The following is a 26,593-nucleotide window of genomic DNA, read 5'->3' on the forward strand; positions in this document are numbered from 1 at the left end:
GGTCATATTTTCGTACAGCAATGTTGTTTTTAGTCATATTTGGTGTCAATTTGTTAAGAAATATGTGTGGAAGAAATAATAGTCGCTTGTGTGTAATTTCCTTGAAATTTACGAAAAAAGCGGGATTTTGACCAAAAATCAGCATTTTTTACATTTTTTCAGAAAAAAAAAATTGATATTTGTGAGCAAGGATGCGTGTTTGATTAATTTTGCAAGGTGTCAAATGTCACAAAAAACAACAACCTGCCCATATTCAGCGAAGATCAATTTTTTTGATTTTTTTTTCCTTCGTGGAATGTAATACTGTGACCAAAGTTGCCCCAAAGGCGGGGTAACTTTGGTCAGGTCATTTTTAACCCCTAGGGCACCCATACAAAATTATTTAAAAATCTTTTTCAACTTCCAAGTGTAGAAGGGAACCCTCGTGTCACAAAAAAGAGTTAATTAGAAATATAATTGGTTTTGTTTGGAAGCAGTGGTTTAAAAACTCTGAAAAGTGCCCAAAGTTACCCCATTTTACGGTATTTTATAGACGAATGTTTACCAGATATAGGCCTAGAGCTTGCTAAAACAGACTTTGACAATGATAGGCCTATATGGGAGTAAATCAAACCCCGTATAACTTTCAAATGTACTATCCTAGCCTATATAGTCTTCGCTCATTGGTCATGTTGGTTATCCAATACCCATACAACAATAATCTTTAATAGATTTTTGTTCAAATTCAAAGAATCGACTCTTCAGATTGCTCCTTTTGCCAGTAGAAACCTGAAACAATAATCTGATAATTCATATTGGTTTGGTTATATATATTCCTCTCTGGGACGAAATGCAACATATATTTATTTAATTTACAAACAGGGGCCCGGGAACAGGGGATCTTTCATGATTTTGATTTAAACTTTTGATCCAAACACAAGGAATTAATTCCTACCTCGGAATTTTCAGATGGTATACTCCATCTTTCATCAGCGAGTTAGGAATTAATTCCTTGTGTTTGGATCAAAAGTTTAAATCAAAATCATGATTTATACCATTAGGCGACGAAAAAAGAAACCCTGTTCTACGGGCGGACGGACCTTTCAAGTAGGGTCGGTCGGTGGGCCTTTTTTTTTTTTTTTTTTCTTTTTGGAAATGACCCAAAATATCACCAAAATCTGTAAATAATTTGCAATTTGAGAAAATACAAAAAAAAAATTTGTTCCTGAAATTTCCGAAATTTGGGTCGGAATTCATTTGTACAGGAAAACGTTTTTCCCAATTTGTTCAAAATCTAGGTCGGTCGGGCCCGTAGAACGGTTTCTTTTTCCGTCGCCTTACCAACACAGATGAACTTTCATGAACGTAGGGGATCTTTCCCCGGATCTTTCATTAATTAATAACTCAATTTATCAGTTTATGTGGTTTAAATATTTTCTTTTATAGATTGCAGAGCATTGAAAAAATAAATATAAAACTCTCTTTATGCATTATTTATTGTAATAAGTTGCACAAGAAGAAAATATATAATGTGTAATTTCTGAAAGCATCTAAAGACATTCGCCTAAGTTTTCCAACAAAATGCATCTAAGTATACACAATTTGTATGATTTCTTTTTGTGTGAATGATTTTTATCACTCTTGAATATGACGGCGTGAGAAGACGATCAACTTGGGGTTCTAACATCTGAACACGGGGTTCTAATTCTAGGAAAAAAAAACGTGTCTCATTTTAGCAAAGAAAATGGTTCTATGTAGAAGCATTAAGCTTGAAGAACCTTTAAGGAGCCGTTAGAACAAAAACACAGCTCTTTAGCCAAGAAAATTCTCTTCTCCCCTCGACGCAGCTCCGAAAGACCCGGGATTTCTAAAACAGAGTCCGAGCCCTGATTTTGATAGTTGCAGATCTATGCACAGGGGCGTAGCAAGAGCATCAGGGGCCCATGGACAAGGAGCAGTACGGGCCCTTTTAACAAGGGCGGAATTTAGCCTACCTTATGGGGGCCCTGGGCCAGGCCAAAATTTGGAGGCCCCGAACTCACGTGCCGAGGAAGGCATGTGCACTCATGTCAGTGGCCAAGTTTTGGTTTAACTAAAGGGGACTACGGGAGACTAACATATTTTGTTCAATTCAATTTCAGACTACTAGTATTTAGGCCCCAGATCAACATGAATTTCGCTATTTGAATTTGCGCGAAGCGCGGAAAATTGTGCAATTTTGCCCTATTTTAACCAAAAACATGTTGTTATTGGGGTTAAAAGAAAGATGCATAGGGCAATTTTGGGGCCCCCTAATTTTAGGGGCCCTGGACCCGGGCCCATCTGGCCCAATGGTATAAAAATCCAGCCCTGCTCTCCATTATCAGCCATTATTTAATTCTCGCTTTTGTGCTCGGGGCCCCTGAACCCTCGGGGCCCATGGACTTCGTCCACCCCAGGTGGTGTATGACGTGCATTCCCTAAATTCAGTAAATTTTCATCGTCAACCGTGTAATTGAATGGGATTATTTTGAAATTTTAAAACGCTTGAAATATCACAAACAAATAGGCCTATGTTGATAAATAATATAAATGCAAGCTAAAACCGTTGGGGTTCGATAATGAACCCCACAAAACTAACCGAGTATATGGAAAATGCCATACGGCCGGGCGGTTTCACTAGTTGCCGGCTCGATCATGTCATCCGCCGCCTGGTCCACCCTGTCCCCCGCTTGCTACGCGCCTGTCTATGCATGGGGATCAGTGGCGTACATACCGTGGCCGCTCCTACCCCGGGGGCTGAAGAAAGTTCAATTTTGCCGCCCCTTGCCGCCCGAAAAGGTTGACCCAATTTTTTTTCGGTGGTTTGAAAAAGTGAAGAGCAAAAAAAAAAAAAAAAAAAAGGATTATAGGCGCTAGCGCCATAAAACTTAAAAAGCAACACATTTTGATGTACAGTACATTTTTTCACAATTTTTTATACTTTTTCAATTTTTTTCCGCCCTTTTTCTTTACTAATTCTTTTTGTTTTTCCTTCTTCTTCCGCCGCCCCTTCGTTTTGGCCGCCCCTGCTTTTACCCCGGGGCTCTCGCCCCAAAGCCCCCCCCAAATACGCGCATGGGGATTTTCTTTCAGACGATTTTCAAGCAGAAATGAGAAAGCCATGATACACCCTTTATTTTGACCGTTTGCAGCTCAAGACCAGGGGCGTAAAATTTCAGGGGCACATCTGAAAAAATTGCAGTTGCATCATGTAAATTTTGTTTTTTAGAGAGACTAGTAGGCCTACATGTCTTCGAGCTTATACAAAAATGCTTTATTTGGACGATGTGCGCGCGTATCGCGGAGAAATTTTGAATTTGACGCTATTTTTGATCGGGATAAAAATGGCTATAGGCCTATAGTGACAATGTGCGCAAAAAAATTAATACTATTTTGGCCCATGATCGGGGTGAATTTTGATGATGGAAAAGGGGCTCCTTGGCCTTTTTCTTTTCCTTTGCCCTCCAGCTTTTTCTTTCATTTTTGGTCAGAGGGGCACTTTTGTCTTTCATTTTTTTTTCAGGGGGCAGTCTGACTCCATCCCCACCCCCTCCCCGCTGGCTACGCTACTTCTCAAGACCCCATTTTACCGGTAAGCTGCATGCATCAGCTCAGAACGCCTGGCAAGGACCCACTGTCTCCTAATGCCATGCAGGGAACATATTCCATCCAAAATTGACGCCCCCCCGGAGTTACTAGGACCCCCGATTTAACCGCGATTTTGTGACAGACCCTCAACTTTTCGACTTTTGTTACAGATAGCCTTACGATGCTAACCCTATATAGCGCTGGGTTCATGAATATTATTAGAATGTAAAATACGAAAATCCCAGGAGGACGGTTTTGTAGTTGCGGACGTTTCAGAGCTTTTCAGAAGACTTTGAGGACCCAGAAGTTTTTTTGCACCTCAAAAATAGGTCAAAATTACTACTTTTTCAAAATGGCAAATTGTTCCGTTGTAGTGTTCAGATCTTTGATGGAAACTGATACAGTTTAGTCTTTATCTTTTGGTCAAAATTTCTCAATGTTCTCCGTTGCAGACGAATATGGCAAGTATATTGCACAATAGAACAGAAAAACCTGGTTTTTCGCAGATAAACCTGGTTTTTCGCTGGTTTATCGACCTAGAAACCTGTTTTTTCGAATTCGATTGTCAAACATGGTACATTGTCGAACCCAAACGGTTTTAAAATTACACAGTTGTTTGTAAAGATTTCATGATTTAATAGGCCTATGTATTAATCCAATAGTGACGTCAAATATGACGATTATCCCGGGCGATTATCGCATTACATCCCTCCCCGCCTGGAATTACAGACCTGTCACCTGTGGAATTCCTGGTGGAATTGTTACAGTATTAATGCTGCCCTCTCGGATTTGTAGCTTCTCGACCAGGAAACCCCAAAATCATGAAATTGTTCTTGATATTGACGGCGCGGGCGCCATGCAGCCCGGCATCGCAGGTGCATCTTTTCCTAGGCGTATATATAGGCCATTATTCATTTGGCTGGTTAAACCAAGACATGGTAAGATCCCGGGGCAAGATAATATTTACATAGGCTTAGGAACTGGGGGGGGGGGGGCTTTGGCTCAGCCCCCTCAATAATTTTGGTGCGGGCTGCAATACCTTTCAGCCCCCACCCCAATAATCCTAGGTGAACTTAAAAAAATGTGATAAAATAGAGGGAAAGGGGGTCTGTGTGACCTATATTTTGCAAAATTTTCTGACTGCGCACCCCCAATCTCACCCAACAAATATTTTTTCAAGTTTCAGCCCCCCAAATTGTTGAAAATCTCAGGCCTAAGCCTATGATTTATGCTCACACATGGTTAAGTTGCCCCCCCAGTTTTACCCTCCCAGGGCTCATAATTATTGCACATCTCTTTATAATTTCCAATTTCTGGTAGGGGCCTACATTTTTAGGGGAATGTTTGAAAATGGCGATTGAAAATAGCACACCCCACCGCAGACCAGATTGTTTCATAAGTGTGACACACGTGACACTGCGATTTTTTTATACATTGGGGGTGTTCTAGGCCCTAGATGCATGATCAACTACCCCCTGTAGGATACTGGCCGCCGGAATTTGTATGTTTTTAGGCTTTTTTGACAATTGTTTTCCATTTTTGTCAATTTCCCCCTCCCCACCCAAAGTCACCCTGTGCTCCCCCTTTACGCCTGTGACACCCCATATAACAAATGACCACCCCACCGACCGACCCATTCACAACCGCTTGGTATCCCCGTCCCACGATATTATATGCCTTAAAGTCATAATGTACGATCTTTTTTCAGAATTTACCTTTATTTTTTTCAAAACCGATTTTTTGGCATATTTGTAATACTTACACATGTTCTAACTTAAATCTATGAGCAAGCTGTCAAATTCGTCCTATTTGTAGAAAAACGGGACGATTTTCTGTTGGTCCGACATAAAGTCATAATTTTTTAGATTATGACTTTATGTCGGCCACGATCGCAAACCGTAGTCTCGTACAAAACTAGCTTGGTTACGCTCCCTCCACATGTGGAGGGAGCGTAACCAAACTGGCGCGTAGGAGACTAACTCTGAAGCCGCACTCGCTATCCTAATCCAAATAGTGCGAGATGTTTCGAGTGATAGAGGTGAAGATTATGATGTTGTTTCTTTGCAAATTCCCAATGTTTTTCGCGTCCAAATGTATTGTGAACTTTCATAATGATTGTATATTATCATTTTAGAAGAAAAAAGAAAAATCTAAAAATTTAAAAAGATCGTACATTAAGGCTTTAAATAGTTATTATTCATTATAGAGCGTATACATTTTAGTTGGTTAGCCAGGAAATGGAAAGATAACGTTATGTTCGCTGACGCTGACTGAAATCACTGACAACATTTTTCTTATATTTTTTAAATTTCTATAGTTGATCTACCTTTGGGGGAGGGGGAGTTTGAAAATAGGGTGATTAAAACAGACTCCCCTCCCCCTCCCTCCCTGACACCGCAGACCAGATTGTTCAGGGCGGTGGCCTGATGAGATTGTTACAGACTTTAATACTGCCCTCTTGGAGCTTCTTGGACCTGTGGAAAAACCATCGAGGTAGATAAGTTTATCTTCTACGTCGTCATTGGGAAAAACCCAACTCCTGAAACATTTCTTTTATCCACGTCATCGACGCGACGATGTCATTACAGTCAATAGTATAGGCCTATCTAGGTGTGTTTTTTATCTGGAATTTCCCTGGTCTTGACACTAATTCTTTTGAAACGGGCATAAATTTGATACATCAAGAAAGGAGCCGCCACTGCAAGGTAAGAATAGATTGTAACCGTCTTCAATGTATTAATTGTCTTTTGATAAAATGGGCTTTGCATGACAAAATGGTAACGAAATGCCGGGTGAACTGCATTTGCATTTATGATACATTATACAAATATTAACTGTCTATGAGTGTGATGGTCGAAATATAATCACGAGGTGAAAGATGGATTGTTCCATTCCACGAGCCGGAACGGCGAGTGGAATGGAACAATACATCTTTCACCGAGTGATTATATTTCGACCATTACACGACTTTAAGACAGTTAATATTTGTTTTATATCACTCATGCATAAATTATATTACTAAAATACTATTTAAGGTAGGAAATACATTTTTTCATCAACATAACGCCGTGTTTTGCCGTGGTATACTTCACATTTTGGGGTCCACCCCATAACTAAATCGGCGAGTCGAAGAGTCAGCGCATGGCTTGCGCGCAGGCGCACTACGGCAGAGCACATGATGGTAAAGACTATCACACGGAGAGGGTGATAGTAAAAATGATAAATGGTAATCAACCAATGAACTGTCTAGAATTTATGTATGAGTGATATAATACCGTTTTACATACAATCAGGGGTAGGCCTAGCGCTAGAACAAAGCACTCCAGAGTCCGCAGGCAGGGACCCCCGAACTTGCAGAAAATCTGAAAGTACTGGGGTCCGTAGTAGAGTTGGGCGAGTCAGAGATGCACAAATGCAGCATTATGTCTGCGGTAGCGCTAGATTAAAAAGCTGGGGGTCTGCAGGAACCCCCAAACTCGCAGAAAGTTGAAAAATAGGGGGTACCAACTGTATTTTGGTGAGTCCGGGACCCCAAAATGCAGCCTAGCGCTAGCCCTGTGTACAATGTATTAAGGGCTCGGATAGCGACGTTTTCGCGTATTTTTTTTATGGGACCTGAGAGCACATCAGACTAGCAAACATATCGAATGGCATTTCTAAAACAAGGAATGTCCTTTTTTTAATTCGCGATTAATACACATTTTATGGCAAATGATTAAAAATTGATATTTTTGAAATTTAACAGTCCTCGAAGTAAAATTGTATAAATCTAATAATGATATGTGCTTTAAGTGTACTGTAGCTGGGATGAAAAGCCGGCGATCAATTGCAAAATTTGACCTTTGATATTGAAGATATAGATTTTTCCCAAAAAAAACCTTATATAGTTTTTTCAGGTTTTGGGGGAAAACTCTATATTTTCAGTATGAAAGGTCAAAATTTGATCGTCGGCTTTTCATCCCAGCTACATCCGAGCCCTTAAAACCACATGCAGTTTTACTTTAATAACGGTGTTGAATTGCTTTTCTGATATTGTTGACACAATGTCACTTGTTCTCATTATTTTTTAGGCCGCTGACTTATCCTAAAAACATGGACAACCTCACCGAGGAAGAGCAATTCGCACTGGCCATTAGTGAATCTTTGAAGTATCAAAATGAGAAGACTGGTTCTGGTGATAACCAATCAGGTTAGTAGCTAGCTGTTTAGTCATTACGTTATAGATAACGGTAAAACGAGGGAAAGCAGTGGCGTATTCCGACCGAGGAGGCTATAGCGGCAACTTGGAAAGTTTGCCCAGGCCCCTGGCTCAAAATACCGAAATTGCATTTCGAATACGAGGAATGTCCTTCTGGTATCAAATAATTTTTTTTTTTTTTATAATTCACGATATAATACTAATTTTATGGCAAATTATTGAATTGATATTTCAATGTCAAAATTAAATTTACGCTACCGAAAATAATATTTTGCAAATATCACCCAAATTAATAACTCTTTTGATTAAGTTTGACAGGCATAATTTGACAGGAGCTGTACCCAAAGAAGCATTATGCGTCCTGTATCTGAGAACGTTTTCTGTCTTATAGGAGCTGTTTCAAACAATAAAACAAGAACCCCGACTGGTCTTCCTTGGCATGACGTAGCAACACATTATTTACTATTTTCATTCAAACTTATTATTAATTTGAAACATTGTTTTTTTTCCTTATCACAGATGATAGACATAGAGGACCACCTAGTTATCAAAGACATTATGGTGCACATAATTATCCCAACCCATCTCAAATGTCTGATCGTACCACGCGAGAGCTTCGAGTGGTCTTCCTTGGCATGACAGGTGTAGGGAAAAGTTCATCTGCAAACACCATCATTGGACGCGAGGAATTCAAAGCAGATTGTCATGGTACATCTATTACTTCTTACTGCAAACATGCTAACGCTAAAGTACAAGGTCGAGATGTTGTCGTCGTTGATACACCTGGACTTTTTGACACCAGACTAGACAAGGCAATGACGATACCATGCGAGAAATTACGAGATGTGTTTGCCTCTCAGCTCCAGGACCACATGCTCTTATTTTGGTTGTTCGAGGAGGTGATCGTCAAACGGAGCAGGTTCAGAAATGTGCTGATATCATCATGGATGTCTTTGGAGATCAAGCTCGCAGGTAAATCATCAATTGAATCAATGCAGTCAGTGTGATTCTTTTAATTTATCTTGACTAAAGTATAAATTTAAATAAAAATGCCGATGGTTTAATACAAGTATTCTTATGATTTTATTTTTGCAGGCATATGATTATCTTGTTCACGCACCGTGATGATCTCGAATACCACTGTCAGTCGTTGCAAGAATTCGTCCAGACCCTTCCACCAAAAATGAAACAGGTTTTGTCGAGATGTGGCAACAGATATATTGCTTTTAACAACAGAGTTCAGTCTGACACAGAAAGAGATGCGCAAGTGAAGGATTTATTCGCGATGGTTGACCAAGTCGTTTCCCAAAATGGCGGCCGCTGCTTTACAAATGATGTCTACAAGGACTTCAAAAAAATGATCGTTTCTAGAGAGAGTAAATTGAAAGAAAAACTCGAGAAGCAGAAAGAAGAAGAGTTGCGGGTTTTTCAAGAAAAGGTTGCACAAGAAACCCAGCTTCAGATGCAACGATTGAGAGACCAGGAACGCGAACACGCACGGGAACGGGAACAGCGGGAACGAGAACGCGAGAGACAGTACCAACGAGAACGCGAGATGGAGCAAGAAAGAGAACGTGAAAGAGAAAAGAATGCGTGGAAGATGAAGCAGGAAGAAATTGAAAAAGAAAAAAGAGAATGTGAACGCCGAGAAAAAGAAAGAGAATACAGAATACAACGGGAAATGCAACAAGAGAAGGAAAGACAAAGGAAAGAGGAACAGCGTAACCTCGAAAACAACAGCAGCTTGAAGCAGAAATGAACGAGAGAATGAATGAGAAACTTCAAGAACAAGACCAAAGACACGCGAAGGAAATTGACAATTTACGTGTTGAAGTTCGCGATGAGGTGCAGAAAGACGTAGATGGACGGGCAGTTTAATTTCAAATGGTTTAGCTTTACTTGGTAAAGGTGTTGCACATGCTGGAGAAGGTTTAATGGCTGTGGGAAAAGGTGTAGTATGTATCGGACAAGGTGTTGGGGCACTTGCACAAGGGGTATCAAATATCTGGACATCCATCTTCGGATAAATTTGGAGTTCATTTGTTATGGGCAAAACTTGAGCGTTCGGGCTAAAATGCATGCCTTATTTAGTATCCTGACAATGTATATTGATGTTTTCCTATACCCTTTTCTCAGGGGTATAATATCTACTATCATCATTAAATGGCCCTTCGCAGGTACCTATGTAGCTGCCCGACCCTAAGCTCTAAATATTGTGTGAATGTACTTACGGATAAAAAACAAAACATTAGTACAATTAAACATTAAAATACATAAGTACCGTATAAATACAATTAAACATTTAAACAATTAAACAATACAAGTATAAGCATGAGTCATGGTCATTGACATATAAGTAAAAATCAGTTACGTTTTGTTTTGTATACGCTTTGTTATATAAATAATTCTTTAAGGTTAGCAACTATTTTAAACTGTTGCGATTTGGTAGTTCACAGCATCTTGCGAATGGTAGTGAGCTTTGGCAAAAATTGCATTGATCATTTCAAATTCAAATATCACAGATATACTTTTGTAGGTCTTGTGGTTCTTGAGTTATGTTTGTAACTTTTGTAAATACAACAATAAATCAAAGTACATGATTTGTAGAATGAACTTTTGCAAAACATCAACATTATTTTTCAATAATATATTGATTTAGATAATGAAAGCGATTTTTTTGGTTGCTTCGACCAACAATACCTCGTCTACCCTTAACAAGTTAGACATAGACATAGTCTTTAGATTAGACCGGATAGGTTGGCTACAAAATAGGGGTTTGGGCTCTATAACATTATGCATCATGAACACAAAGAAATATTAAATTATTTCATGCCTTACATAAACAATTAATATTATGTATTCGTATTCTTTCTAATAATGTCAGATAAAGATATTTTGATATATATCATACATGTATTATAGGCCTATATTTTAGAACATGTTTATTGTGGCATTTTTGAAGTTTTCTAACAATTTTTACATATTTAGATCAATTTCTCGTTTATAGACACCGTCAGTTTTCATAGGTGTAGAATATAAACAGGGTTAGCGGTGACCTGCTGAGTCCAGGGGTCCAAATTGGCAAATAAAGGGGTCCAGGCATCTAATTCACGACGGGACACGGGGACCTGCCAAATCAAGGAGTCCTGGACCCCAAGACCCCTTAAAACGCTACCCCTGAATATAAATAACTACACATACGACAGCTATTGCACTTATATTATCCACTACTGAGCAGCCGATAAATAACATTAATGTCATTTGTTATTGACTGATCACTCACATCTTCACCATTACCATGGAGAGTGTATAAGTCGAATGTTAAAGGTGACATTCATGCTCAAACAATAATACTATACACAATGAACATGACGTACATGATCTATAGAATGCACAGAATTAATTCTGTGATAGAATGGCACATAATGGCCAAATTTATTTCTAGACTAAAGGCTATTATGAATTAATTGTAAATTTCTTGGGTTTTTTATGTAATTTTTCATGTATGTTGGATGCACCGTCAGATGTCTGATGAAACTGTGAACCTAAAGACAGCGTTAATATTCCAATAAAATAAAATTTGATTTGATTTAATTTGTACGATGGATATTCCATTGATTTATTACCAGATGTTGGTTTGCAGTATCGGGGATTTCCCATTCTGTAAACACGGTGGGAAACATGGTTAACACGGGATAGGGGGCCTAAGTCGCCGTTTCATATTATTTGGTGGTTATGAGTAAAACCTGTGTTGCTTATTTTTGCTGGACCATTATGAAGTCCAACATATAGGCCTAGAAGTGAATCTTACTTACTCGACCAACCGTTTGGTATTAAATGGCCGTATCTCGAAAGGCCAAGAAGGTATTATTCCCGAGTGGTGACAAAATTAATATAATAAAAGAGAAAAAAGTAAAAGAATATAATAAAATATTTTCCCCATCTGCATGGGGTTACACTCGCCGTTTTGGTCTTAAATGGACATAGAAATGTGAAGCATGTATATAGCCCCCCCCATGACCCCAGGTGAAAGAAAAAATGTAATCAGAATATTTCCCCACCCGTAGGTGACACTCCAACACACAGATGAAACAACAATAGAACTACGCCTCATAAGGTTTTCAAAAACGCGCGCGAGGATGTGTCGCTTAAATTGATACTGCTGTTCGCGAAACATCCTTAGAGATGTGGGGGTATGTATGTTTGTAAAAGCATATCGCTCATTCTACAAAATCCGGTGCCAATAGCCTTTTTTCCGTTCTTTGGTCCACAAACACTTTAGGGCATCAAATTTTTTTTTCTGGTTGAACTCACCGAGATCTACACGGACATATATAGTTGTCCATACTTTAAATGCTTTCTTCAGCCTGATTAACCCTTGGCTCAAAAGGCTCAAAATTGCTAAAAATGCGTTTCCACTGCTCAAGTGTCACATCTAACCCTGAATATTTTCTTTGAATAAATGCGATTTCTTTACATATTTGTTGTTTTTTAATTAGATAACGCACCATCATATTGTTTATCAACATTATTTTTTAGTGATTAAAACGTCTTTGTGTAATTCTAAAATAAATTGCACTTTCCACCAAAACGTTGTGAGCTACGTTGCCCCTTTTTAACACACGTTATTGGAAAGAAGTAAAACAGAGGTATCAATGTAATTTGCGGTTTTTGAAAGGAAACACTCATAGGTTTTTAAAAACCACAGTAAAAATCGTGATGCTGTAGCATTTTTGGCATAGAAATGTTGTAACCATTGAAATTTCGACCGACCATGTTAAGATTGGTGAGTTACGTTACCAGGATTCTATAGTATGCACTTGTATTAGATGTACTTCCTAATAATATGTGAAAGCTACCAGTGGTCGAACCCCATTTATATTAGAATTAACCGACATAACGTTCTAACGTTCGCAAATCACATTAAAAACATTAAAACCAGTGAACTATGTTACTGTGAGCTACGTTACACACTCATTTACGCATCTTCAAAACTTCTATGAAATGGTGAAATCTGTTTTACATTTCACTCAAGTGATCTTTAGATTGCTCTTTATGACCTTGGATTGAGTAAAACCAGCCCATTTTGTAGTCGGTAACGTAGCTCACATTACATTGAGTTTTAATGTTAAAAAACATCATGACTTCCTGAAAGAAAAATATGCAAGTGGTGTTGGCAATTTTTTACATCTGAAAGTAGTGATACATTTACTCTTAATAAACAAAAAAGCAGGTATTTTTGAACAACTTTTATTTTTTCAATTTTTATAGTGGATTGGCACCGGATTTTGTAGAATTAGCGATATAGGCCTACACTAGACATGTGTCTCCTTCAACATGTTCAAGTTTTAGGTATTGCAAAATAATGTAAAATCGATAAAACATGGAATTGAATAATGGTCCCTATTTTAATATAATTATGCTATATATATACAGTAGACAGCACATGTTACTGTGCAAGTACATTACGCTATCTACTGTACAGTAGACAGCACATGTTACTTCACAAGTACATTAAGCTAGGCCTATCTACAGTAGACAGCACATGTTACTGCGCAAGTACATTAAGCTATCTACAGTAGACAGCACATGTTATACTTCACAAGTATATTATGCTATCTACAGTAGCCAGCACATGTTACTGTGCAAGTTAATTATGCTATCTACAGTACACAGCACATGCATGTTACTGTGCAAGTACATTATGCTATCTGCAGTAGACAACACATGTTACTGTGCAAGTACATTAAGCTATCTACAGTAGACAGCACATGTTACTTCACTCCACAAGCACATTAGGCCCATCTACAGTTAGACAGCACATGTTACTTCACAAGTACCGTACATTAAGCTATCTACGATACTGTGCAAGTACTTTAAGCTATCTACAGTAGACAGCGCATATTACTGTGTAAGTACATTATGCTATCTACAATAGACAGCATGTTACTTCATTTTGAATTTGTTGAAATGATAAAGCAGTTTGAATTTGTACTGTTGGAAATATTAAAAGTTTTTCACAATGTTAAATATTAATGTGGTGTGTGATTTTATTATTTTCAAGTCATTTAGTCAGCGATTTAATATAAGTTCTCCAGAGATGCCAGTTTTCAGGTTTTAACCTGAATTCAGGTTTTTTGTGAGTTCAAATTCCCGCATTTTTATTTATTTTCAGCCCGTTTTGGCCATTTTTGGCCTGCATTCGCGTGCTTTTTCAGTGTTTTTTTGAGTGAAACTGACTGGCATCTCTGTTATAAAGTAAATGAGTAATAACCCGACAAGGATTTCAATTTTGACCCTTAAAAAATGATACATTTAACACAGATTTGAAATCAAATTGACACGGGAAAGGCGTTAAATTTGACAGGGATTTTAAATCAATTTATTTAACACAAAATGAAAATAAGCTTGACGATCTGTTTTATTGGTCATTCGAATTTGCCTATTATATTGCGTCATTTTAAACATAAAGATTAGTCATTTGACACAGTTTTTGATCATTTTATCATCATTTTCCGTGTCATTAAATTTGACAATTTTTTCCGTGTTATTTTGAGGTATCTCCGCGGACCTTTTCCCCGTGTTAAATTTGACCATTTCCGTGTTAAATTTGACCAATCTCAATTAAGAGTGTAATACAAATTTTATGGCAAATTATTAAAATTTTGATATTTGTTATAGGCCTATTTTTTTTATATTTAACAGTCCTTTAAACTTTATAAATGTAATGATATGTACTTAAAGTGTATGTAGCTGGGATGAAAATCCGACGATCATGCAATTGACCTTTCATAATTGAAGATATACATTTTCCCCCAAAAGACCTACCGTACTTTTTTTGGTGTAGGCCTAATAGTAATTACTAATAGGCATATACGAAAGATGAAAATCTTTATATGATTGACGGCTTTTCATTCCAGCTACATAGGCTATACAATTTACTTCGAGGACTATTAAATTTAAAAAAATATCAATTTTTAAAATCATTTTCCATAAAATGTGTAGGCCCTATATCGCGAATTTCAAAAAATTCTAAATTATTTGATATCAGAAGGATATTCCTCGTATTCAAAATGCAATTCAATCAGGCCCGTACGCAGGGGGGGTGCGGGGGGTGCGACCGCACCTCCCCAAATTTGCAAAAGTATACAAAAAGTCCCAAAATTGCAGAATTTGCGAGCATAGCGAGCAAAAAAATCAGTTTTTTTACGCTTTTTTGGTCAAAAAGGTCCAAATTTGGGGAAGAAAGTCCACTTTTCACAAAATTGCCCCCCCCCCTTGGAAAAAAAGTCCACTTTTTCAAAATCAGCACCCCCAAAAAAAATCCTGCGTACGGGCCTGAATTCAATAAATGGCTGATGTGCTCTCAGGTCTCACTAAAAATACGTGAAAACGTCGCTATCCGAGCCCTTAACATGACAAAGAGGGGAAATCCCATATTGCAAAATTATTTCAAAAGCCATCTACGCAGCACGTGGTACTTTCCGTGTGCTATTTCTGTCATTCTTGATATACGCACTGTGTACGTAGTACTGGAATTTCCGTACATTAAACATTCATTCCATGGACAAATATGTATAGATAAAATTGTCAAGAGAAAATTTCACATCGAAGAAGAGAGAGTGGATAGAAAAGTGAACGACACAAATGACTCACTGTGTATGTTCTAAGGTAAGTTAAGTGATTCGGATGAAAAGCTTGTTTTAATCAGGGATGTGGCTCACATCCCTTTTCAATGAAGGCCTAGTCATGATCAAAATCAAACGGCAAACCGATTTAGAAAATGACGGACTATCATTGAATAGTACAAGTCACAGGCCTACCACAGGCCTGTAATTTTTTTTCCTTTCTAGTTGATATACACCCCCCCAAAAAACCCCCAAGTATAGATTCCTGTGTAGTATACTAATCACTGAAGACTGTGTTCCGCAGTCTAATTAATGTCATGAAAATTATTTGATTATTAAAATTATGAACAATCATGACAATATTAAACAGTGCCATGCTAGTGATCCCTGTTTACATGAACTGTGAACACAATAAAGGGATTCTACGCATATGTAAATAATTTATTTTATGCGTACATGCCTTGTGGAATTTTGTATCACGATAATTTATGATCGAAAAGCACCTAATTTTTAAGATCTTTTATGGGGACAAAATGTATATCTTTAATATGAAAAGTCAATAAAATTTGTGTTATATCGCGAATCATTTCAAAAAAAAATCCAAATTATTTGATATGAGATGGACATTCTTCGTATTCAGAACGCATACGATATGTCTGATGATTGTGTTCTCGATCCCCACAAAAATGTTGTGCAAAGGTGGGTGACCGACCCCTTAAAATATCATAAATTTGAGTCAAAATTGAAAAAAAAAAAAAGTGCAATGACGTCATGGTTATTTGTGCTCAATTTGTGGGATAGGCTTTTACGACGGGAATTCACAACAATTAGTGGGTTTTTAGCGGGTTCGCCGTCGGACAAGTTTTGAACTGTCAAGCTTTCGTCAGGAGTAGCTCTGACTTCTTCAGGACAAAGTACCTAAGAATGAGACATGTAGAATGCCCCTTGTCTACTGATGACTCTGAAAAGATTCGTTCACTGAAAACTGCCCCTTGTCAACAGAGAACAAGCAGATCTCGCCTATCTGCTAAGTAATATAAAGGTTTTGGTGGCTCTGAAAGAGCCGTTTGCTGAAGACTGCCCCTTGTCTACAGAAACAAGCAGATCTCGCCTATCTGATGATTGTGTAAGGTTTTGTGCTCAATTGTTGTCAGCCTTCATTGTAGGTCATTGCACTCGACAATCTCGGCGCCCGGGAATTTAGAATAACGCGTGTTGAGAGACGGCTGTATTAATTCGTTTTTATGGTCAATATGAGTTTGATTCGTGCTTGATAATTAATTTTCTAAACATATAAGACATAATGTTGTGATTGCCGGAGACACCCTTTAAGTGAAACGAAATGAATCATCTTAAGACCAAAGCTGGAACAATCATTTTATAAAGTGTCTTGATTATCTTTGGTCTAGATTCAGCTTTTCCTATTCTATTCACAGTTAAAGTACGAAGAGGAAATTCTTCTAATAAATAATTCACTTCTTGTTTCTCATTACAATCATGTTAGAGCAGCTAATCTTTGGAATAACTCAGTTGACATTAACTCACGTCCCAACTTTGCACCCTATTGGCTTTGTATAATTTGGCGCTAGGCTATAGTTAGGTAATTTTTGTGAAGTCTTTGAGCAACTTTTCGCAAATTTACACAACTTTTAACAAAAGATTTTGGTCAACTTTGGACACTCGTATGATGTGTTATCTGCCTTGCTATTTCCTGCCATTTTTTTTCAGATTAAACTTTTGCCCAATCATGGCAGATATGTCTGAAGAAGAACAAATGGCTCTTGCCATGAGACTCTCATTGGGAGAATCTCAACCACAAGGAAGACCAAACGTACCGACGGAACCTTACCAGCTCGATATTGCAGGAGACGAAGATGAAGATTTGGCTCGTGCAATAGCAGAATCAATGACAGACACTGGTAAGCCTTCCTAAATGCAATGAGTTAATATGATCTGTAGTACTTAAAGCTATACCTTTTAGGACAACCTTATTTTTGGCGACCACATTTTTGGCGTGCATTTCAAGAAGGCATCATTTCTTTTATAACTACAAAAAGATATGAAAGTAGTTAATAAAAGCCGTGTTATAGGCGATCATAATTATATTAGGTAATCACTTGTATTTAAGATCGGAGTTTAATAACAATTTGAATTTTTTTCTAATCACAGATGATAGACATAGAGGGCAAGATAATTTCGAGTTACCTAGTTATCAAAGACATCATGGTGCACATAATTATCACAACCCAACTCAAATGGCGTCGGATCGTACCAAGCGAGAGCTTCGACTGGTCTTCCTTGGCATGACAGGTGTTGGCAAAAGTTCATCTGCAAACACCATCATTGGACGCGAGGAATTCAAAGCAGATTGTCACGGTACATCTATAACCTATTACTGCAAACATGCTACCGCTAAAGTACAAGGTCGGGATGTTGTCGTCGTTGATACACCTGGACTTTTTGACACCAGACAAGGCAATGACGATACCATGCGAGAAATTACGAGATGTGTTTGCCTCTCAGCTCCAGGACCACATGCTCTTATTTTGGTCGTTCGAGGAGGTGATCGTCAAACGGAGCAGGTTCAGAAATGTGCTGATATCATCATGGATGTCTTTGGAGATCAAGCGTGCAGGTAAATCATCATGATTTTACAAGTGTTCTAATTATTTTGACTAGGAAATTTCATTTCGCCATAGGCTTACGTAATTTGCCAATATTACCTGCATTCCTTGAGCGCGGCGGTGTTCTCTGGACGCCACATATCCTCCTGTACTGCGTGACTGTTCTCAAACTCAGTTCTCATACCCATTACATCCAATCCAACGTCCTGATTCAGTACATCCCCCTGTGTTAGAAGGGGGTTGGCAGGTAGTAATTCTCATTCCGATGTCCAATTGATCAGCTTGTCTACATGCTCATTATTTGCTTCTGAAGCAATGCCTCGCAAAGCGTGTTCCGCTTTCCCTGATCTTCTGTGAAAGCTTACGTATAGGTCACCTACAGCTCTTTCAGGATTTGTTGTGTGCTGCTTCCAAAGTATTAAAGATTGATGTTGTTATAAATTTGTAATAATCAAATGATTATGATGATCCATTATCATTATTTTTTGTACTTTCGTATTCCAGGTACATGATTATCTTGTTCACACATCGCGACGATCTAGAATACCACGGAAAATCACTTCCTGGATTTGTCCAAACCCTGCCACCAAAAATGAAACAAGTTTTGTCAAAATGTGGAAATAGATATTTTGCTTTTAACAACAGAGTTCAGTCTGTCGCCGAAAAAGGCGCGCAAGTGAAGGGCTTATTCGCGATGGTTGACAACATCGTGTCCCAAAATGGCGGCCGCTGCTTTACCAATGATGTCTACAAAGATTTCGAAAAAATGATCGTTGCTAGAGAGCGTAAATTGAAAGAAAAACTCGAAAAGCAGAAAGCAGATGAGTTGCGAGTTATCCAACAAAAAGTTGAGCAACAGACCCAGCTTCAGATGAAAAAACTGAAAGATCAGGAACGCAAACAAACACGGGAACGGGAAGAGCGGGAACGAGAACGCGAGAGACAGTACCAACGAGAACGCGAGAGAGAGCGCGAGAGAGAACGGGAAAGAGAAATGAATGCATGGAAGATGCAGCAGGAAGAAATTGAAAGAGAAAGAAGAGAATGTGAACGTCGAGAAAGAGAAAGAGAACAAAGGAGGGCACGAGAAAGGGAACAAGATCGAGAAAGACAAAGGAAAGACGAGGAGCTTAACCAAGAGAGGCAACGACGATTAGAGGCAGAAATGAATGCGAAAATGCATGAGAACTTCTACAACAAGACCAAAGATACGCGAATAGAATGGACAATTTACGGGGTGAGGTTCGCCATGAGGTTCAGCGTGATGAGCAAGGCACGGGTGAATTGCTCATGAATGGTATCAAATCGCTCGGAAAAGGAATAGTGAAGGGAGCTAAAAATTGTTTGGTTTGTTTTTCTAATCATGGGTTCGTTTATCAATACAGACCTCGCCTTTAATTCAGACGGGCATCACAGCTAATTTGTATTATATACACCTTTTTACTTTGGTCGTCCTATATAAGTGTTATTTGCGATTAAAGAATCAGAAGTAAATACCAGTCATTCATTTTGATATTACCATTTTAACATGACATAGATAGAGATATTATTATTGTTGTTATCTTACGACCTTCGTACCAATTGTTTGCTTGTCGCAACGGAGTCTATTTATATTCAGCTTCACGGAATGTGCTACATGTTGTATACTTTTACAAACGTCGCGATATTTGACACATGAATTTTCATAGGGGGCAATGAATCTTTAAAACAAACAATAACTTAATGTCCGCTTGATCCTAGTAGCTATAATATAGCTGGAAAGATTAGTGACACAATCGACCACAAGGTGATATAATTGTGATTAAATCTGCCCAACTATGTAAATCGATTTGTAAGTCAAATTAACTATGCAATTATTGTGTCATTGCTTTGAGTTTGACATTTTAATTAAAAGTCGAAAATACCACCTTCGGTGAAAGTATCTCAACATCGCATTTAGGAATTTCTTACAATTATGTACTTGAGTATACGGGGTAAATGTATTTTATCAGTATTGTAAGTCATGTTCAATGTTCTGAAAGTTTAGTGTCGAAAAAACGTATCATACATGCTAGCATGCTATAGTCTAAAAGAATACGGTATTTGGTGTTTTACTGGGATAGTTGGCTTATTACATCTTTCGGGTTAGATTATAGATTGCTACATGGTAACTATTTTGGGCTCCAGTTTAGAAATTTATTTGGGCTTTGGATTGGAAAGAATAAATTATAAGCTGTTGTTTAAAAAATAAAAGAAGTTCTCTAGAACCACAACGCTGTGTTTGAGGCTGAATACTTTTCACGTGATCTTTGGCATCTGGGATGAAGTCAGATGTTCAAAGACCAAATGGCGCGTAAGTAACAGTGACATTACACAGTACGCCAAGCTGACAAGTTTCTAAAAGTGTTGTTAGAATAAAATAAAATAACGCTAATTTAATGCACCGCCTGGAGAAGCCCGATTACTTTTCAGAAGTAGCCGAGTAGGAGGCATTTCAATTTCAGTTTTGTGTAAAAACTCTAGCACCCGATATATAAAGGAATAAATGAATATTAACTGCATATGTATGTATAACAACTCGTGATACCCAATCGCGTTACAAGTTGATCTCATAGTTGCAGGGTTCAGCCATCAGCACAGGGTACGCCAGGCTGACAAGAACATGCTAGGGAAACCTGATTACCTTTTAGAAATAGCCGAGTAGGAGAGATACATAGACTTGTTTGTCTGGGGAGATATATAAATAGCGCCCTCTGTTGTTATTTTGACGTTTATACGCTGTCAGATCAGTTACCGATTTAATGGCGGAACCCTTTTGTCATGAACAAAAGGTACCTCTCGATGAATAGCTTGTCGGCAAATCAAATCGGCACAAAGGAACAATGCATTACGTAATTTATTTCTTCTCTATGTTATAAAAGCTTTTTGATAATGTGAAATATCTATAGAACTACGCTCCAGGTCTTTATGCCTATTCATTGATAATTATATTATAATTATATTATAATATATAGTTTTGCCCTATCGCTGTGGTAATTAAAGGAAGTCTCCGACAATCACCACATTATGCCTTATATGTTAGAAAAATAATCAAGCACGAATTACATGGTTTTATTTAAAATAAACTCATATTGACCATAAAAAAACGAATAAAAACAGTGAGACTGTCGTCTCTCAACACGCGATATTCAAAAAATTCCCGTGCCGAAATTGTCTAGGGCAATGACGTCATGGTTATTTATGCTCAACTGTCGCCAGCCTTTATTGTATTACTAGAACGTCCGTCATTGCACTAGGCAATTTCGACGCCGGAAAATTCTTGTGAGCTGCTCACGGTATCGAATTTTCAGTTAATGACATTTCTATATACCTACGATCTGTTTTAGATTTCAGTACTAGTGATCTGTAAAGAAGTAAAGAGCTACAATCAAGGTAATATTGGCACACTCTGCCATACTAACTGTAAATTGCTGCCCCTGTCCCAGAACTCAATGTTGATGAAAGGATTATTTTACATTGGGCTCTCCAGTGGTCTCCAGTCTCCCCAACATTGATTCTGGGGTATGGGAAGGGGAAAGAGGAAGGTTTGTACTCTTCATCAAACATAGTTATACTCATTTCACTGAACTGCCAAGCGGCCGGATATTACGATCTATTCAGCCACCACCAAACATGCTATCATCATAGAACTGATAGAACCATCGGAGGAGAACCAATCCAGACGCCAGGAAAAAGTGTAAATTTGAAGACTTGAGGTATCAGCCGAGTGTGAAAAAAATAAGATGGACTGTGTTTACTTCCAAGTAGAAGTGGGAAGCAGAGGCTTCTATAACACATCACTAACCAAGTGTTTAGCTGCCTTAGGAGCCCCAAAGGGCAAAAGAAAACCAATGCCTAAACACTGCCTCCAAAACATCTCTGAGAGCCAGCTACATCATCTGGCTGTGCAGGAACACAAAGGTATTCCGACAGATAGAGTTTATACCAACACCATCGATATGCTCCGAGGGAATGGGGAAGGCTGAGTACTCATAAACCGGTTAACCCGCCTATATGTCTGGTCCTACGCCCAGGGACCTCGGATCAATAGAAATTCCAAAAGATTGGACTGCAACATGGTGATTGTTTTTCCAATTTGGTCATCTTCCAATTGATTAGAGAGAACTATATTTGGAGTGCTCATCTTAAGAAGGGAGAAAGTAGACTCGAATATGACTGCGCTGGTGATCTACCAATGAATTCCCCACCCCCAAGTTGTCATGACCCAGTTACCGATTATTCATTGCTCTGCATAATGTGATATTGCATAAAAATACATTTTGTTTTGCATTGGCTCAAAATAGTATTACAAACTTGACCATAACCAGTGGCGTACCGTGGCCGCTCCTACCCCGGGGGCTGAAGAGAATTCAATTTTGCCGCCCCTTCCTCAACAGCCCGAAAAGGTGCACCCAATGTTTTTTTCGGTGGTTTGAAAAAGTAAAAAAAAGGATTATAGGCGCTAGCGCCCTAAAAGCAACACATTTTGATTTTTTATACTTTTTCAAATTTTTTCCGCCCAAATTTTTTTCTTTACTAATTCTTTTTGCCGCTTCTTCTTCCGCTGCCCCTTCGTTTTGGCCGCCCCCTGTTTTTACTCGCCAGCTCCCCCCAAAGCCCCCCCAATACTCGCATGCATAACGGCAACCCATCAGGTTTGTTATCATCATTGTATATAGGTGAACATACGATTCCCTTTCATATGACATGACACTATCTAAGCTACGATGACAGGTTGCTAGGATGACGTGTGATCAACAGATCGTTTACTAAACAGCGGCCATGTTGGATTTTGAGGTTATCGCCACATAAATATAAAGACTGATCATCAATAAATGCGTAAAATGACACCATACACACAGCATGATACGGCTATTAATCGACCGTTACCATGGTAACATTCAAAATATTGTTTTGGCTAGAATCGAGCAGTCACTTTTTGCGTATTTAAATTTTTTTAAAACTTTGACACAGTATAACGCTACTTTGGTACAAGATATATAACTGTAAGTTTCACATACTTAGCATCTGGATATAGGTCATTTTTTGAAGGAAAAAAAAGAATTCGATTAGTCGAATATTTTTGGATGTAATGAAATATAAATCAAATTGTGTTTTTGATATAAAAAAATACTAAAAAACACCTTTGTGGCTAAAATTCTCACTCTCAAGTGATGCCCTGCGTACTGGTCATAAACGGAATTTATGACCAGCAAAAAAGGGCCCAAATCCAATCAGAAACTTCGTTATATCGTGAGTATGTATGAACACATATTATTTTGTAGCAATTTATAACATAGATTTTCGTTTCTATATCAAATTATTCATCTTTTATCTGCTTTTTTGTTTTTGGTAATTTTAAATTCTATAAACTGAACATTTGCATTCAAATTGAGGGCGCTATTTACATTATATTTTAAATTTAAATTAGCCAAATAATATGAGATATACCTTACATTTTATGATAATTTTTTTTTTTTGAAAATTCCCTTGTCATTTGTTAGTCTGTTTGCAGATGTTCTAATACCATTTTACCAGTGTCTACCCCTTGTAAGGAAACAAACCAGATTCTAGATAGTGTTACGAGTCGCACCTTTTACCCAAACTCACACGAATGCACAACACAAATACACTGTTTGATTAAGCTAACAAAATCTAAGTCTTTAATTGAAAGCACGTTATGATTGGTATAATATATGACAACAAAATGTACATACACAATAATCAAATATAATCACTCTTTATCTATTTAGTACTTAGCCAGCATTCTTCTTCTTGGTGATCATAAAGTTCTTGCAATGTTCTGGACGACTGATGTAATATATCCTTATTCACTTGTCCTGCGAAAATCAGCGAAGTCCAGTGTACACTTGAGTTTATAAATATCCTTGCGTATGCAATCCTCACACAAAAATGGCATTGCTTTCTCCCATACTGCAGTTACTGTCCGTTTTCCTATACACAATACACAGTGCTCTCACCATTGACGCGTGACCCCTACAAATGATGTATGTTGGGAGAATGGACACTTGCCTAGTTAACATCACTGTGTGAAAAATAACCAGCCAATATTTTATTTATTCTCCAAAACTTCTAGCAAATATATTTCTCTAACATGACCTAAATTTACAGCTAGGTTAGATGTTCAGAAATGGTCGTACTTTTGTAAAATATGAGTGAGGGCAAGGCATAGCTAGCCAACTCCCCGTGTTATTTGAATGGAGATTTGACCGAAAATATTGGTATCGGACCGCTCACTTCTGAAGGATGCCACAAAAAACCGGTAAAAGCTACATTTAAATTATTCTAAATAGGTTCTAGAAAATAAAGTTTTGTAACATGTCCTAAATTTTTAGCTAATTTAGGTGTTTGGAGAGGGTCGTACTTTTGTGTTTTAGGAAGGACATGTAAACGACAGATAACACCAAAAATATGAAGAAATTATTTCTAAACCGTGTTAAGTCAAAAATCATTATGTTGCTCATTTTCAAGAATGCTGGTTTACAAAAAGCACGACATTGTCTGATTTCGTGAACAAAGCCACACATAACATTGTTTCCTTTCGTTTCCTTTGTAATCGGTTACCCAACTGAAGCTATGAATACCAGCTTTATTGCGATATCGCACATGAAAACAGTCACTTGTGCACAACCAGAGAAGATCCGATTTAATCAGTTGAGCTGTTTCAATGAGTGTTATCTTGGTTTAATAGCTTTTAATGGGGTTAAGTCCTGCAAAGGTCGAGATGAATTCTACTGTAGACATGACTGCATCATGCAAACCGTTATCTCCTAACGCTGCTTTCTCTAAACTTAACTCCTTGCGCTGCTTTCTCCAAACTTAACTCCTTGCGCTGCTTTCTCCACCTTTCACACAATCTTCAGGAAGCAGGACTGCGATGCAGTTGTCCCCACTTATTTTGACAGCTGTGTTGTATCAAAAACCATAGATCATCATATTTGGATAATCTATGCATGAACCAGACTTCAGCGAGTCGACAGAAGAATTTATATTCCTTTCTTGGATGAAGTACGTTCTTTGACGTATTCTAGATCTTCTCCGACAACACTGGCAGGTAGTAGTGCATTGACTACTTAAATTAATTCTGGTTCGCAATTTCCTTTCTTTGAAGGAATTGGACTGTAAGCATATTAGCTAGCTAGCCCAGATCAACACTACAAACTGTCTCAATAATAAATTTGTAGCTCCCTTTTCAAAATGTTGAAAATATTCGTCAACATCTTTTTCTTTGAATTTAGGCACCATCTTCACATACTTTGTAACATCAAACCCTGACTTTGAGGAGAAACTTGATGAGTATTTGTCACCTAACTTTGCCAACTTCTCTTGTTCAAACTTGTACTTTTCCTCAATTCTAATTGAATTTCCAACTCTTTCAACTTAAATGCTGAGTCCCCACCAATTTCAGTTTCTACTTCAAGTTTCTCTTCCAAATAGGATTCATCAAAAATGTCCTCCCCGACCAAAACATCAATCAAGGCATTTTTGATTATTTGCTTTCTTGTAGCTTGCTTTACTTTCAAGTCATAATGTTTGGCAAATGGCAATAAATCAGGCTTCTTCAACTCATCAAACTTCTCCCAATTTATAGTTTCAAGAAACTCTTCTGCTTTGAACTCTGCCATACTGTACTTTCACTTTCAAGACTCAGTATATTAATGTCAACTTTTTTACAGTGTATTTCCCGGACGCGAGCCCCCAATTTTGTTACGAGTCGTACTTGACTCAATGCCAAAATCACCTTTTACCCGAACTCACACGAATGCACAACACAAATACACTGTTTGATTAAGAGACAAAATCTAAGTCTTTAATTGAAAGCACGTTATGATTGGTATAACATATGACAACAAATGTACATACACAATAATCAAATATAATCACTCTTATCTATTTAGTACTTAGCCAGCATTCTTCTTCTTGGTGATCATAAAGTTCTTGCAATGTTCTGGACGACTGATGTAATATATCCTTATTCACTTGTCCTGCGAAAATCAACGAAGTCCAGTGTACACTTGAGTTTATAAATATCCTTGCGTATGCAATCCTCACACAAGAATGGCATTGCTTTCTCCAAACCGTTATCTCCTTGCGCTGCTTTCTCTAAACTTAACTCCTTGCGCTGCTTTCTCCAAACTTGGTGCTATTTCCACCTTTAACACAATATCTTCAGGAAGCAAGACTGCGATGCAGTTGTCCCCACTTATTTTGACAGCTGTGTTGTATCAAAAACCATAGATCATCATATTTGGATAATCTATGCATGAACCAGACTTCAGCGAGTCGACAGAAGAATTTATATTCCTTTCTTGGATGAAGTACGTTCTTTGACGTATTCTAGATCTTCTAGCTGGCTGGTAGTAGTGCATTGACTACTTAAATTAATTCTGGTTCGCAATTTCCTTTCTTTGAAGGAATTGGACTGTAAGCATATTAGCTAGCTAGCCCAGATCAACACTACAAACTGTCTCAATAATAAAGGCTATTGCAGCCTGTCAGATCTGTATCCAGATGAT

The 26,593-nt window shown here is 38.0% G+C and overlaps 1 protein-coding gene across 2 annotated transcripts; it reads left to right on the forward strand.

The window, feature by feature from the left end:
* The first annotated feature begins 6,155 nt into the window (after nucleotides 1–6,155).
* Nucleotides 6,156–20,290, forward strand: LOC140148846 (GTPase IMAP family member 9-like). Of its 2 annotated transcripts, none has more exons than XM_072170932.1 (4): nucleotides 6,156–6,293; nucleotides 7,659–7,777; nucleotides 17,584–18,049; nucleotides 18,543–20,290. In XM_072170932.1, the coding sequence occupies exons 2-4, from the start codon at nucleotides 7,681–7,683 to the stop codon at nucleotides 19,330–19,332; spliced, it is 1,353 nt and encodes a 450-aa protein (XP_072027033.1). In that variant the 5' UTR covers nucleotides 6,156–6,293; nucleotides 7,659–7,680; the 3' UTR covers nucleotides 19,333–20,290. The 2 variants fall into 2 exon arrangements, with proteins under 2 accessions (XP_072027033.1, XP_072027031.1); XM_072170930.1 differs by lacking the exons at nucleotides 6,156–6,293; nucleotides 7,659–7,777 and adding exons at nucleotides 15,283–15,457; nucleotides 17,143–17,333.
* Nucleotides 20,291–26,593: the final 6,303 nt, after the last annotated feature.

Source organism: Amphiura filiformis, chromosome 3 (genome assembly GCF_039555335.1).
Source record: "Amphiura filiformis chromosome 3, Afil_fr2py, whole genome shotgun sequence".
NCBI lineage: Eukaryota > Metazoa > Echinodermata > Ophiuroidea > Amphilepidida > Amphiuridae > Amphiura > Amphiura filiformis.